The sequence below is a fragment of the Saccopteryx bilineata genome, chromosome 3 (assembly GCF_036850765.1).
Source record: "Saccopteryx bilineata isolate mSacBil1 chromosome 3, mSacBil1_pri_phased_curated, whole genome shotgun sequence".
NCBI lineage: Eukaryota > Metazoa > Chordata > Mammalia > Chiroptera > Emballonuridae > Saccopteryx > Saccopteryx bilineata.
The window spans coordinates 49,784,451-49,799,219 of record NC_089492.1 but is presented as its reverse complement, the minus strand read 5'-3'; the positions used below and the strand labels follow the sequence as shown (position 1 = coordinate 49,799,219).

At 32.8% G+C, this 14,769-nt stretch overlaps 1 protein-coding gene across 4 annotated transcripts in view; it reads right to left on the bottom strand.

Annotated features, from left to right (window-relative positions):
• The window catches only part of SNTG1 (syntrophin gamma 1), a 617,538-nt gene that overhangs the window by 378,722 nt on the left and 224,047 nt on the right, over positions 1–14,769 (bottom strand). For all 4 annotated transcript variants that reach the window (XM_066264652.1, XM_066264655.1, XM_066264653.1 and 1 more), the window contains 2 exons: positions 13,776–13,832; positions 3,890–4,024 (listed from right to left, as the gene is read on the bottom strand). In XM_066264652.1, the coding sequence (XP_066120749.1) occupies positions 3,890–4,024; positions 13,776–13,802 (162 nt within the window). In that variant the 5' untranslated portion in view covers positions 13,803–13,832. The remainder of the gene's footprint in view (positions 1–3,889; positions 4,025–13,775; positions 13,833–14,769) is intronic.

Genomic DNA, 14,769 nt, shown 5'->3' with positions numbered 1-14,769 from the left:
AATAGACTTGATTCTATAAAGAGATTGAATTAGTCTCATAGAGAGAAGGCTGACAGCTGTTGGGTGTCTGGGAGCAGGTAGAGGGATTGAATAAAATAGAAAAGCAGATTGAAGGTGACAGGAGGACAATTTGACTTTGGGTGACAGGTATGCAACATAATTGAATGACAAGATAACCTGGAGATGTTCTCTTTGAACATATGTACCCTGATTTATTAAAGTCATCCCATTAAAATTAATAAAAAAAGAAAAAAATTTATGGACACAGACAACAGTGTAGCGATTGCTGGTGAAGGAAGGAGAATATTAGGGGGAGGTGGAGGAAGGTATAAGGGGGGAAAATGGTAATAGAGAATAGAGAGCTCTTAAATAAAGCCTTACATACATGATCAAATGATTTTGACAAGAGTGGCAAAACACAAATGATGACAGGAAAACTAGATGTCCACCTGCAGAAGAATGAAGTTGGACCTTTATCTAACACCATATGCAAAAAAATGAACTCAAATGGATTGAATGAATATATGAAAGAGCTAAAACTAAAATCTCTTAGAAGAAAATATAGGGTAAACTACTTATGACTTTGAATTAGGCAATGATTTCTTGGATAAACTACCAAAAGTATAGCCAACAAAGGAGAAATAGACAGATTGGCTTCATAAAAATTAAAAACTTTTAGGCATCAAAGGAAACAATCAACAGAGTAAAAAGGTAACCCACAGGTTGAGAGAAAATGTTTGCAAATCACATATCTGATAAGGAATTAAGCAGAAAAGTGTTATAGAATTATCATTTTATCCATCAGTTCTGCTTCTGGAATTATACACAAAAGAATGAAAACAGTGACTTAGATATTTGTACGCCAATGTTCATAAAAACATTATTTATAAGGATCAAAATGTGAAAACAATACAAATGTTCATTTTTGTGTCAACAGATAAACAAGGTAAACAAAATGGAATATATACAGCTTTGGAATATTACTCAGTCTTGTAAAGGAATGAAATTCTTACACATTACAATATGAATGAATCTTGAATAAATTATACTAAATGAAAGAAACCAGACATAAAAAGACAAATATTATGTGATCCTACTTATATGAGTCAATACATAGATATAGGAAATAAAATAATAGTGCTTATCAAAGACTAAGAGAAGGAGAGCAAGGGGATTGTTAAGTAGTACAGAGTTTCAGTATGGGATGATAAAATTCTGGAGACAGCAATTATAGGTAGACAACAATCTAAATCTACTCAATTCCACTAAAATGTACTCATAAAAATGGCTGAAATGGCAAATTTTATGTATAGCTTACCACAATTAAAAAAAAGAAAGAAGAAAAACAATAAATGATTTAAGTGCAAGACTCTTTCTGGAGTCTTTATAATATTCCATTGATTCACGTGCTTATACTTATGGCAATAACACATTGTTGTTTTCTTTTTTAATTTATTTGTTGATTTCTGAAGAGAGGGGAGAAGGTGGGGGAGAAACAGGAAGCATCTGCTCATAGTAGTTGCTTCCTGTATGTGCTTGACTTGGCAAGCCCAGGGATTCATATCAGTGACCTCAGTGTTCCAGGCTGATGCTTTATTCACTGTGCCACCACAGGTCAGCAATTTCACTTTGTGTTCATAATTGTAATCTTATAGTAAGATCTGAAAAAAGGAAGTGTAAACACTCCACCTTTGTTCTCCTTACTTAAGATCATTTTAGCTATACTAAATCCTTTGTTGCTTCTTATAAGTTTTTAGAATCAACTACTCAATGTCTATAAAAATATTTTGGGGTTTTTACTGCTTTTGGATGTTTAGGAAGATGTAAAATTTTAGTCTTTAATTTATAATCTTGCTATATTTCTTTACTTACTTATTTATTTTCATTTTCTTTATCACACTTCTGCCATTTTTAAGGTAGAAGCTTTATACTTTCATACATTTATTCCTAAGAGTTATCTTTAATATACTGTGAATTACATTTTTATTTATTTTTGTTCCAATATAGACATATAATTAACTTTGGACATCATTTTAATTACCTTATTAAATTTACATGTTATTTTATTTTTTGGTAAATGTCAGGTTTTCCATGTATATCATTATAACATCTAAAATAAAGCCATTTCATCACTTTCTTTACAACTGTTATGCTGTTTATTTTCACTATTTAATTTGCTGTACAACCAAAACAATACTGAGTAGAAATAAGGCACATCATGATCTTTGACTTGCTTTAAAACTCAGAGTATGCTTAATGTTAAATATAACTTTAGTGAGAAGTGTTCAGTAGATGCTTATCAGATTAACAAAGGTCCACCCCATTCATACTTTGCAGACAGTGTTTCTTATGAATGTAAAATTTCATCAAAGGATATTTTTTTGCACTTGCTGATATTATTACAGGACATTTCTATTTAGTTCTATGTAAATTCTTCCCAGCACGTTTTTCAAAAGAGAGATTAGTCTATGTACTAATTATTTATTTCAATTGTAAAATTTAAAAGCAATAACAGTATTTGGTGGTAAAATACTGGATTTTAAAAATTATTAAATTTTATTGATATTATATTTATTTTTGAGAGCTATATAAATCATGTTTCTTTAGTTAAAAAAATAAAAAAGAAAGAAAGAGAATGAAGGAAAGAAAAGAGGGAAGAAGGAAGGAGAGAAGGAAAGAAGGAAGGAGGGAAGGAAGGAAGGAAGGAAGGAAGGAAGGAAGGAAGGAAGGAAGGAAGGAAGGAAGGAAGAAAGGAAGGAAAGAAAGAAGGAAAGGAAAAAACCCAGAATTTTTCTTTTGTTAACTAAAAGAACAGACAACTCCATTGGAACAAATTTAATCAGTCTTGACAGCAAGTCCCATGATTCAAGATGATTTAAATGGCCTGTGACAAAAGAATAGTTAACAGTCTGAAAAATGTCCATCCATTATCTTAAGTTAATGAGGGTCTATTGATTTAGGACCTGGTGTGACTCCCATAAGATGTCAGTGAGAAGTGAGCTGGAAAGTTTAGCATTATTCAGCACCAACAAAACACTCCAAGGTAAGTCTGTTAATAAGCTAAGAATTAAATCTTTGAACTAAATAGCTACAAAATGTCTGGAGAATCCAGAAAGTCAACTGCTTTAATATCTTTAATGATATTATAAAATAGTGAAAAATTCTAAAACTTGTCTTGTTTTATAATAAAGTTGTTCTGTTGAATTTAATTTAATTTTACCTAAGGATATTTTCCACAATGTTACTTCAGTGCTAGCTAGAAGACCATTGAATTTGACTGATAATTTATGGCTCTTTCTGAAGCTAGATTATTAGTAGGGTAATATATCAACTGGTTAAAGCATTAAATAGAACTTGCTACCACATTCAGACATAATTCTGTCAGACGTTCACAGAATTATTCATGTATAACCTCTGAAGCAAAGCACTGACACTGAATTCAGTAGCTGCTACCTAAAGCTTTATGCTTCCCAGATCCCAAGAACTGAGTTCCATATTTTCACCACCTCCAAAAATTCAATGTGATCCAAGATAAGATCAGAGCATTAAAAAAATTCCTTGCCATGCACTAGTCTCAGTTAGTTCTCTGTATGAAAAGGTCAAATATACTCTTCCATGATCAGAAAATACAGGTGTCACTCAAGTCACATAAAGACAACTAGAGTCAATGAGACACCAGTCTGAAGATGGGCACTAAATGTGTGGTGGTACATCCAGGTATGAGTACTTATACAAGGACCCATAATAGTGCTCACTTAATAATGCAAATAAAAGTACATGCAGAATGACTGACTAGGCATTAAAAGTAAAAGCATATTAATAATTTTCTGTGAATAAACATTTTAAAGAAAAAAAATGAAAATCTTCAATAGAAGAAAAAGCTACTTACACCAGAATAGAAAGGCTCACCAGACACGCATATCACATCCTGCTCTTGGATCATCAAAATATCTTTGGCTAGGTGCAGCCGGACTTTGAAAGGCTCCTGATTGCCATCCTGCAGCAAACAAATCCCTGTCTTTGTCTTAAGACAAAAAAGATACAAAGCAAAACAGAGAAAATATACTTAGTTTTTAAATTATAATTATATGATTTACTTACAGTAAAAGTGACAAATAATATTTAAGAGCTAGGGAAAATTACTCTGATGAGTCTGAAACTTAATACTTAATGTGAATGCAGAGAAAGGATAACCATTTCATGTAAAGTAGTTCCCAGTTCCCAGATAATAGAGATTATGTCAGAAAATTCACATAAATATTCAGAGATTAAGGAGTACAGTTTATGTATTGTAATTTATTTGAAAAGTAATAAAAACTTTGTTTAATAATTATTTAAATATAAAATTTTTGTAATAGCTTTCTTGAGTTACAATTTACATTCTGTACAGTTCAAACCTTTAGATTGTACAATTTAATGGTTTCTATGTTTGTTTGTTTTTTCATATTAAAAGTCATACTGCAGCCTTATAATCAATTGAGACCATTTTCATTACTCCAACATGAAACTCATTACTATTTCCCCAGCCTCTTCCTCTTCTTCAGGCCTAGGCAGCCACTAATCTACTTTCTGTCTCTACCATAGAATTTTAAATCTGAAAACATACCTACTTAACATTTTCTTTAACCTCCACTATTTAATCATTTCTAGTCACCAGCACACACACAGACACATACAAACACACCTTGTACAGATGAGGGAATAAGGATACAGAGATGACGTGGACTGTCTAAATTAATAATTAAAAGCAGAGTTTGGTTTGAGACCCAAGAATCTTGCTTCTCAATCCACTGTTTTACTGTACACTTTTTTTGAGAATCTGTAATAGTTGGTGATGATTTCTAAACTTGTAAAACATAGATTTTTAAACCAGTAGCTTAGTAATCATTAAAGTCAATGACTTTTGTTACTCCTGAAGAATGTCAACGTTAAAATATTTACCCATATAAATAAGCAAATTCTCCCTACCAAGTGCAATTAATGTTTCCATTTGTTAGAGATATAAAATGAAATACTTTTGGGACAGTATCTCTAGGTTTTATTCTGCACCAAATCAAGGGGAACAATGACTACTTTAGCAATTATATTTTTACTAAATAATTTTTGAACTATTACTAATTTAGATAAGGGGATAAGTTCATAGAAATATATATTTTTAGTGTTTAACGAACACAAAATTTCATGCAAATAATACCAGGCTTTCTCAATAAATATAAATTTAATGGGGATTGCTAAATTTGTTTCTTTAAAAAAATGTTTCATAATGTTGATAAGAATATGCTTTAGTGCCTGACCAGGTGGTGGCGCAGTGGATAGAGCATCGGATTGGGATGCGGAGGACCCAGGTTCTAGACCCCGAGGTCACCAGCTTGAGCGCGGGCTCATCTGGTTTGAGTAAAGCTCACCAGCTTGGACCCAAGGTCTCTGGCTTGAGCAAGGGGTTACTCAGTCTGATGAAGGCCTACAATCAAGGCACATATGTGAAAGCAATCAATGAACAACCAAGGTGTCTCAAAAAAACAAAACAGGTCCTGGCCGGTTGGCTCAGTGGTAGAGCATCGGCCTGGTGTGCAGGAGTCCCGGGTTCGATTCCCGGCCAGGGCACACAGGAGAGGCACCCATCTGCTTCTCCACCCCTCCCCCTCTCCTTCCTCTCTGTCTCTCCCTTTCCCTCCTGCAGCCGAGGCTCCATTGGAGCAAAAGATGGCCCGGGCACTGGGGATGGATCCTTGGCCTCTGCCCCAGGCGCTAGAGAGGCTTTGATCTCGACAGAGCGATGCCCTGGATGGGCAGAGCATCGCCCCCTGGTGGGCGTGCCGGGTGGATCCTGGTCGGATGCATGCGGGAGTCTCTCTGACTGCCTCCCTGTTTCCAGCTTCAGAAAAATACAAAAAAAAAAAAAAATTAAAAAACAAAACAAAACTGATGATGCTTCTCATCTCTCTCCATTCCTGTCTGTCCCTATCTATCCCTCTCTCAGACTCTCTTTCTGTCTATGTAGAAAAAAATATGCTTTAAAGAAAGCAGCCTCCAAAGATAATGTTTTTTATAAACTGCTTTATACTATGTGCTAATACATACTATTATACACTCTAGTACTATAATATTACTCTATAATTATTTTGTAAAGGATATGGTATAATTTAAGAAAAAACAATCTTTTTCAAGAGCAAGGATGAAGTTCTTTCCTCTTCTGTGAGACAGGTACACATCAGGAAATCACTAAACTGTATCAATTTTTCTAAAGTATAACTCCAGTGGATATGTTCACAGGATAAAAGTATTTCAGTTAGAGCAAATTACATTTTTCTTAATATAGAATAAAAGTTTCTATGTTTTCGCATGGAAAAGTTTCTCATGCTTACAATGTCATCTTGAGCAGAAGCCAACATCAGGACCTTCTGAGGTGGCATGGGGAAGAGATGGGTATAAGACAATATCAATGCCAAGTGAACATAATTGAACATATTTGTTGATTTTTCAATGTACATTACAATCAGGCCATTTCCTAAAGGAATGCAGTGGAAGAAATAGCACTCACAAATAATGCTCTGTTTCAACTTGAGGATGAAAAGGACTTCTCTCTGAGAGTCTAAAAATATATTATTGGAAGACATTAAAGAGATATATAAAAGATCACCCAGGAAAAGTATGAGGAACTAAAATAGTTATGAGGCTTCTCTCATCACATTCTTGATGTAGTCAAAACTCCATTCACTCAACATTTAAATAATGTTTAAAATGTCCCTTAATTATTAGATAGTTACTTGGAAAACAAAATTCAGACTTTTAGTTTATGTTTCAGTCCCAAGAGATTGATAGAATAAGGCAATTTTTTAAAAGAATAATATATATGTATTATAGATATATATTTATATATTGATAAACAAAATACATTTAATATATATCAATAAATAGCTGTTTGAAGAAAACAATAAAGAGATAATAAAGTTAACAACAAATTTATGTTAAAATACATTCTCTGGCCCTGGCTAGTTAGCTCAGTCAGTTAAGAGCGTCATCCCAAAACAGCAAGGTTTCAGGTTCAATCCTGTCAGGGTACACATGGGAAGCGATCAAAAAATGCACAACTGAGTGGAACAAAAAAATGCTTGCCTTCCCCTTCTCTTCTCTCTCTCTTTTTCCCTGTTTCTTTCCAAAAATGAATAAAAATTAAGCTCTGGCTGAACAGATGGGTTGGTTGGAGTGATGTCCCAGCATAAAGAGGTTGTTGCTTCAATTCCCCAGTCAGAGTGCAATACAGGAGCAGTTCGATGTTTCTGTCTCTCTCTCTCTCTCTCTCTCTCTCTCTCAAAAAATAAAAATAAAAAAATAAAACTCTTCAGGGGTTAAAACATTACTTAGGTATAGTCTATCATGACATTTCAGTTGTGTACAAGAAAATACATTTAAAATCCCACATACACCCATCAACTTTGCAAATATTGTGTAACATGAACACAATCAAACATGAATTAGACAAGTCTCTGAACTCAGAATATTTTTACTTACAAAATAATATGCTTATATAAATAAGATACAATGTGATATCTGATCAGGGAGCAGCATAGAGAGAGGAATTAAATGTTCTTGAGGGGTGGTGATGTTAATGAGGCTTTGGAAATAGAAAAATGTGTGATTTGTTTTAAAACTTAAATGATAATCAGAGGCAGAAAGGTTATTTTAAGAAGAAAAAGAAGAAAAACTACGGAAGCATGACAATACTTTGTTCATCTGATGCAAGAAGACAGAAACACATGAATGCATCCCTGATGATGATCCTTTGTGATGCAGCAGCAGTCAAGGGATTCATGCTAGGAAAGGAGATAAGGCAAGACCCTTGTGGGACAAGCCAGACTGCAGGGGTCAGGAACCTTTTGGCTGAGAGAGCCATGAACGCCACATATTTTAAAATGTAATTTTATGAGATCCATATAATGACCCATGTACATTACGCATTATCCAATAAAAATTTGGTGTTGTCCCGGAGGACAGCTGTGATTGGCTCCAGCCACCCACAACCATGAACATGAGCGGTAGGAAATGAATGGATTGTAATACATGAGAATGTTTTATATTTTTAATGTTATTATTTTTTTTTAATTAAAGATTTGTCTGCGAGCCAGATGCAGCCATCAAAAGAGCCACATGTGGCTCGCAAGCCATAGGTTCCCGACCCCTGTGCCAGAGGTTTGAAAGTAATGAAGATGCCTCAGAGAAATTATAATAGTGAAATAATATATTTCAATGTATGTTTTATAAATATATTTCTTATAGCAGAGTAGAAGATGGATAAGAATTTGTAAAAATAAAACATGGCTGTTGTTGATAGACACATAAACCTTGAGCCGGAAATGTTAGGGATGGTTAGTGATGGCATTAAATTCAGAGCTACTATAGTAATCAAAGAAAATGGATAAAATCCATTTCAGGGCCCTCTCCTGGTTAAGCGAAGTGTTATTGTACTGGCATCATTCATTGCTAATGAAATGTGGTCACATATTTATTTGTTTAATATCCACTTATATAAAACTTACTGTGTCCTGAAATATTCATTTATTTGACTCTCCTAATAACCCAGTGCAACTTGTCTAATAGATTCAACAGGAAGAACAAAGCAAAAATAAGTGGAAGTCAAGATTTGAACCGTAATTGTTAAACACTCTCTCTCTTTTTTCTCAAGAAGATATTTGAAGGATGCCTCCCACAGTCCTACTGTTTACAGTCATATGGATATTGGTGTCTTTCATCAAGTAGCATTTTGCTCACTAAGAATCTTTTATGGTATTGAGTGAAAAGAGTACTCAGTAGGACATCCTTTTTACTAGCTGTTCACCACGTATCAAAATAATGACCACTAGAGGGGAAAGAAAATGAGTAAAAAACCACTCTAGACCTGACAGTTGATTTTGCCATCGAATGCTTCCTACTAAGGGAGAATAGAATACTGGCTGAGGTTAGCTCTGTAGACATTCATGCTGCTAGTTTGCTTCAGGAATAAAAATGAGAGACAGGACAGTGACAGCCATCACTAGTCCAGCACAACCTAAAACAGCCGGCCACATGTCTATGGACCCAGATTGTTTAAAAAAAAAATGAATAAGTAATGATTACCTCTCATTTTACTATAAATTTGAGATCTGTACTCATTTTTTCTTTCTGTATTAAAATAACAATGATTTGTTTTGACTATGTATATATTGTATAAGAGTTAAACATATATGTTATATATTATGTACAATTTATTATGTAAACCTTAAAACATGCACAAACTTGAGATTTTAAAAGGTGATTCATAAAAATTATAGAAATTTAAATGTTATTTTCTTGTTCCTGACAAATGAGCCTACATTGCAGTTAGATTTTACAAAATCCACACTGGGGACTATTTGATTAGAGGACTATTAAAAGGTATTACCTCTTAATTACTTAAAAATCAATATTTTTAAAAGCTAGTCATTTACTTGTTTTCTTTAAATCAATAAAATGTTTTTTATAAATTTGCATGAGTTTACTCTGTTTTTAAAATAAAAATTACATTTAAACTTATTAGTAATTTATGATTATCTTAATCTAGTACCTTTGAAACTTTAAAAAGTAAACTATCATTCATTTTGTAAGTAAAACTTAGGCCTCTTTTGGTTTTCTGGAAATCCTTAAAATCTATGTTCTTTTAACTTGAAATGCAGAATTCGTAATATCAGATATAAGAAACTATAAATTACAAGAAACTAGGTGGAGGTCCTAATATGCACTGCAAATATTCTTGCATATATCCTCAGTATTTCTATATTTTGGTAGATAAATATAATTTAATTTGTTATGTAAACCTATAACTTTAAGTGATATGTGATTTCTTGTGCTGTACCACATCGTAACAGTAGTGCACCAAATGCCAATTCAAGCAAGGTCCAAACTGTATTTTATCTTTTCCTTTCCCCTTCTAGAATTACCTTTGACCATGGCCTTCTTTGCTAAAGTCTAGCCATTTTCAGTTACAAGACTTGATTCTCCTTGAAACCTTTGGAGACTACTCCATCTGAAAATGCGCCCTTAACTCAGGGTTTTCACTGAATAAATATATCTGCCTAACAATCAGTATTGTATTTAGGCATCACATGTAGTAACTTCAAACTTCAATTATATTTAGTTCTATACCACAATTTTTAACTTCATCTTATATATTGTTATTTCAAGAAAATAAGTTATTACTGTTTTTTATTAAGGATTAATTATCTATAGGACCTGGAATAGTATTTTATCTATAGTAATATTTTATTCAATATCTGTTGATTGAATAATAGTCACCAATTTCTTTATTTTATGAGGAATTAAATTATGTGTGTGCCTGCATTATTAAATTATTAAATATATGTTATAAAGAAAAATGTATTTTCATAAACAACTGAGAAACAGATTATATTTTAAGTAATATAGATATGAAAAAGAAACAGAGGAAAACCCAGATAGCACACTCGATATTAAATAGTTATTTATTTATTTATAATTTATAGAGAGGCAGGGAAAGAGAGACAGAGAGACAGAAAGATCAAGCCGTTCCTGTATGTGCCCTGACCCAGGATCCAACTGGCAATATCTGCTTCGGGGTGACACTCTAACCAACTGAAGTATCTGGCCAGGGCTTAACACAATTGTTTTGATGATACTTTTCAAAGCAGATCAATTAATAATTGTGCCAGATTGTACATATGCTTTTCTTTTAAATTTTAGATTTTTTTTCATTTGTCCTAATTGTATTTTGTATCTTCATTTTTTGTATCTTATCAGACTTCTAAATTTCAATTCTTAAAAGAATTGCACGATTTTCTTTTTGAGAGACCTTCTTTACACAATACATAAACCTCTCTTTTCAAATGATTTGTATTAAAAAATTAAGGTATTTTAAATTGAACTTTCTTTACAAATAAGAGATTTTCTGACATCAGCACTTTAATATTCTATCTAGATCTGATGAACATGGATATCATATTTTTATCTTTAATGGCATCTTAACAATAAAAAACAGTTTTATTTCATATATCTTTAGTTATGATATAATTTCCAACAATGTAGTACTTTAGACTTCAAGCTACAAATTATAATTTAACTTTTAACTAATTCTTTATATGGCACTCAGCACTACATAAAACCTTTCAATTTCCTCATTTGCAAATGACAGAGTTAAGCTAAATTATCTTTCTAAACCCTGTCCACTTAAACATTCTGAGACTAAATTTCAGACAAACTCTTTTACTTGGGCTATCTTCAGGGCAATTTGCTCATTTTCTGAGAAGCTTATAGCTCTATATTCCTGCCAATCCAGCCAGCATGTGGAAGACATGGATACTGCTGCTAAGCAGTTCTGAGACACTTCTACTCCATAGTGGGAACAGTCTAAAATGGTAGAGAAGCTGCATGTGTCTTTACGTATCAATGTTTCTGAGTTTTTGGGGTATATTGCAGCATTGTTCACAGTGGCCAGGACATGGAAACAACCAAAAAGCCCATCAATAGATGACTGGATAAAGAAGATGTGGCACATATACACTATGGAATACTACTCAGCCATAAGAAATGATGACATCGGATCATTTACAGCAAAATGGTGGGATCTTGATAACATTATACGAAGTGAAATAAGTAAATCAGAAAAAAACAGGAACTGCATTATTCCATATGTAGGTGGGACATAAAAGTGAAACTAAGAGACATTGATAAGAGTGTGGTGGTTACAGGGGGAGGGGGGAGAGGGAGAGGGAAAGGGGGAGGGAGAGGGGCACAAAGAAAACTAGATGGAAGGTGACAGAGGACAATCTGACTTTGGGTGATGGGTATGCAACATAATTGAACGACAAGATAACCTGGACTTGTTATCTTTGAATATATGTATCCTGATTTATTGATGTCACCCCATTAAAAAAATAAAATTATTAAAAAAAATAAAAAGTAGGAGAAAAAAAATAAAAAAATAAAATGGTAGAGAAGCTCAAAGGGCTCACTGTAAGAGAACAAGAAACTACTACCACAGAAGATGGTTACAGCAGTACTAACATTGTAAAATATCACCCAAACCTTAAATAGAACTTAAAATATATTCCAAATCAATAAATCAAATGTTTTATTTTTAAAAAAAAAAGGTCTGGGAAATCAATCTTATTAAAATCAAGCTTCTGAAGTCCAAGGTAAACCATTTGTTAAAATAGTGTTTGGCCATTATCTAATCTCTAACCCATGAATCTCATGTGATTCATTTGTGTCTTACACAAATATCTGTTCACTTTCAATAACTTCTTTACCCAAATCATAAGATAACACCTTGATGAAAATAGTATCCTTAAATACATTCAAAATTAAGAGCATGATACTATGCATTTAAAACTAAAAGTAGAACAGTATTAATTTTTTTCTTCTAAATTTAACCTTCTAAAATATGAATTCACATTAAAAATATTTTTAATAAATTATACATTCTGATCTTAGTGTTGAAGAGAGGTTTGTGAACAAATAACTATAATGTAAGAAGCATAAATATTAAAAATGTAAAAGTTATTTATTAATTTTCTGAAATAACATGTTTTAAACTATGAACAAACTGTGACAAATTTCTTTTTTTCTGTATGACAGAGACAGAGAGAGGGACAGATAGGGACAGAGAGACAGGAAGGGAGAGAGATGAGAAGCATCAATTCTTTGTGCAGCACCTTAGTTGTTCATTTATTGCTTTCTCATATGTGCCTTGACCCGGGGGGGGGCGCTACAGTAGACCAAGTGACCCCTTACTCAAGCCAGCAACCTTGGGCTTAAGCTGGTGAGCCTCCCTCAAACCATATGAGCCCATGCTCAAACTGGCAACTTCAGGATTTTGAACCTGGGTCCTCCACGCCCCAGCCCTACACTCTATTCACTGTGCCACCACCTAGTCAGACACAAATTTCTTTAAAAGAAGATATTTTGCAAGATTTTTAACATATGACATTTCATTAAAAGAAAAAAATCTTCACAAATGTTAATAACTAGAGGTTTTGTTGGTTTGATTAACTCCATCATAGGTAATCTACTTACTGTTTTTTTTTTCTTGGGTTATTTATACACAGTAATATATTTCAAACTTTTAAACAAATGTATGAAATATCTTAACCTATGAATGTTAGAATTTTGCCTAAAGAATGAAAAGAAAATGTCCTTGTTTAGTAAAAAAGATAACCATTCTTCCTAAAATAGAATAAATTCCCTGGGGACCCAAGCTTATGCTCTTTTTACTGCATACTTGATTGATCTTTAATATCCTTGAAAGAGCAATGTATGACTAACCCATACTGAAGTGTGATAACAGTTCTACAGAGAATCTGAATTGTTATGTATTCATACTTTATATTGAAATTTAATAAATTATATTCAAATACTTATTAAAATTATAAAATGCTAGAATTTTAGTGTTGAAAAGGATCTTAGACATTCTCTATTTAAAACTACTTTTGTGAAAATAATTACTTCTAACACTTCTTTTGTCTGAAATCATGCAATGCATAGCTTATGGAGAAAGACCATTTATTTAATAAAGCCAAACATGAACCTGTTTTCTTAAAGGAGGAGTGAATATCCAAGGTTTCCCCAAACAGCCTTTGGCTTCCTATTCTTGCAGAAACATTTTCTACTCTGAAAATAAAATAAACCTGTCACCCATTCCTCCACCAAAAGCTTGTACCACTTATATCAAGGAAGATCAACTTTTTTCTGTTTATAAAACTTGAAAAGCACAAAGCCATTTAACCTACCTCCTCACAGGCAGTCCTGAAATCCATGTGCTATTATAGCACTGCAAAAGATTTTGTCTGAAAAGAGAGAAATGGTAAACCGTTCAGCACAGCATTGAGTTTAGGAGAAGAAAATGCTAACAAAATGAAATAAATTATTAAGTAGATATGGGCAAACTATGTGTGTGATCACCTGTATAGAACAAGAACTCAGTGTATAATGAAGAGAGAATTAAGAATTGAAAAAGTCTGATTTCCTGCTTTTGTGAAATACAAACACACTGCCATGGTTCAGTGTGATGGAAAATGTACATTTTGGTGCCCCACTCCACTCAGCATTCAGGCATGATCTACAGATGCTTAACCTATTCCTTCAAGTGTTGATTCATTGCCAACATTCATTTTAAAATCTTAGTTAGCAACTGGGAATAAAACTTCAAAAGGAGTAATTAAAAGTTGATTTTTATGTGGTTATCTCTTGAAAAAAGGATGACTAATCTTCTTCTTAATTAAAAAGTTACATGCATGAGTAATTCTCTCTGGAACTTAAAATTTTATTCACAAACAGTATGATTTGAGGAAATAATCTATCAGGATGAATAATATTAAAATAATATTAAGATACTTAAAGTATAAAATATATACTTCAGTTTTATTTTATGGTCACTATAGTATCTAAATGGTGACATGAAGTTAAATGTATAAAATACATTTAAAGATTTTTAAAAATGTTGTTAGAGAGTTAAAATCATGTAATAAACTTAATAAAACTAAGAGTTATTATAGAAAATTAACATTCTGATACTACAAAAATGCAAAGCCAAACTATATATAATAACTTTGGTAAATTACACTTCAAAGTAAAATGTGTGGAAAATTCCAAAAAAGAAGACTTTGTACTCCTAAAAAGTTACTCTTCCACATAGACTTTGCAACAGTAAACCATTTTGTCTTTCTTTATCCCTTTCTGTTGTATGATATTAATGAGTAAGTATGTGAGGGTGAGATAGAGTAA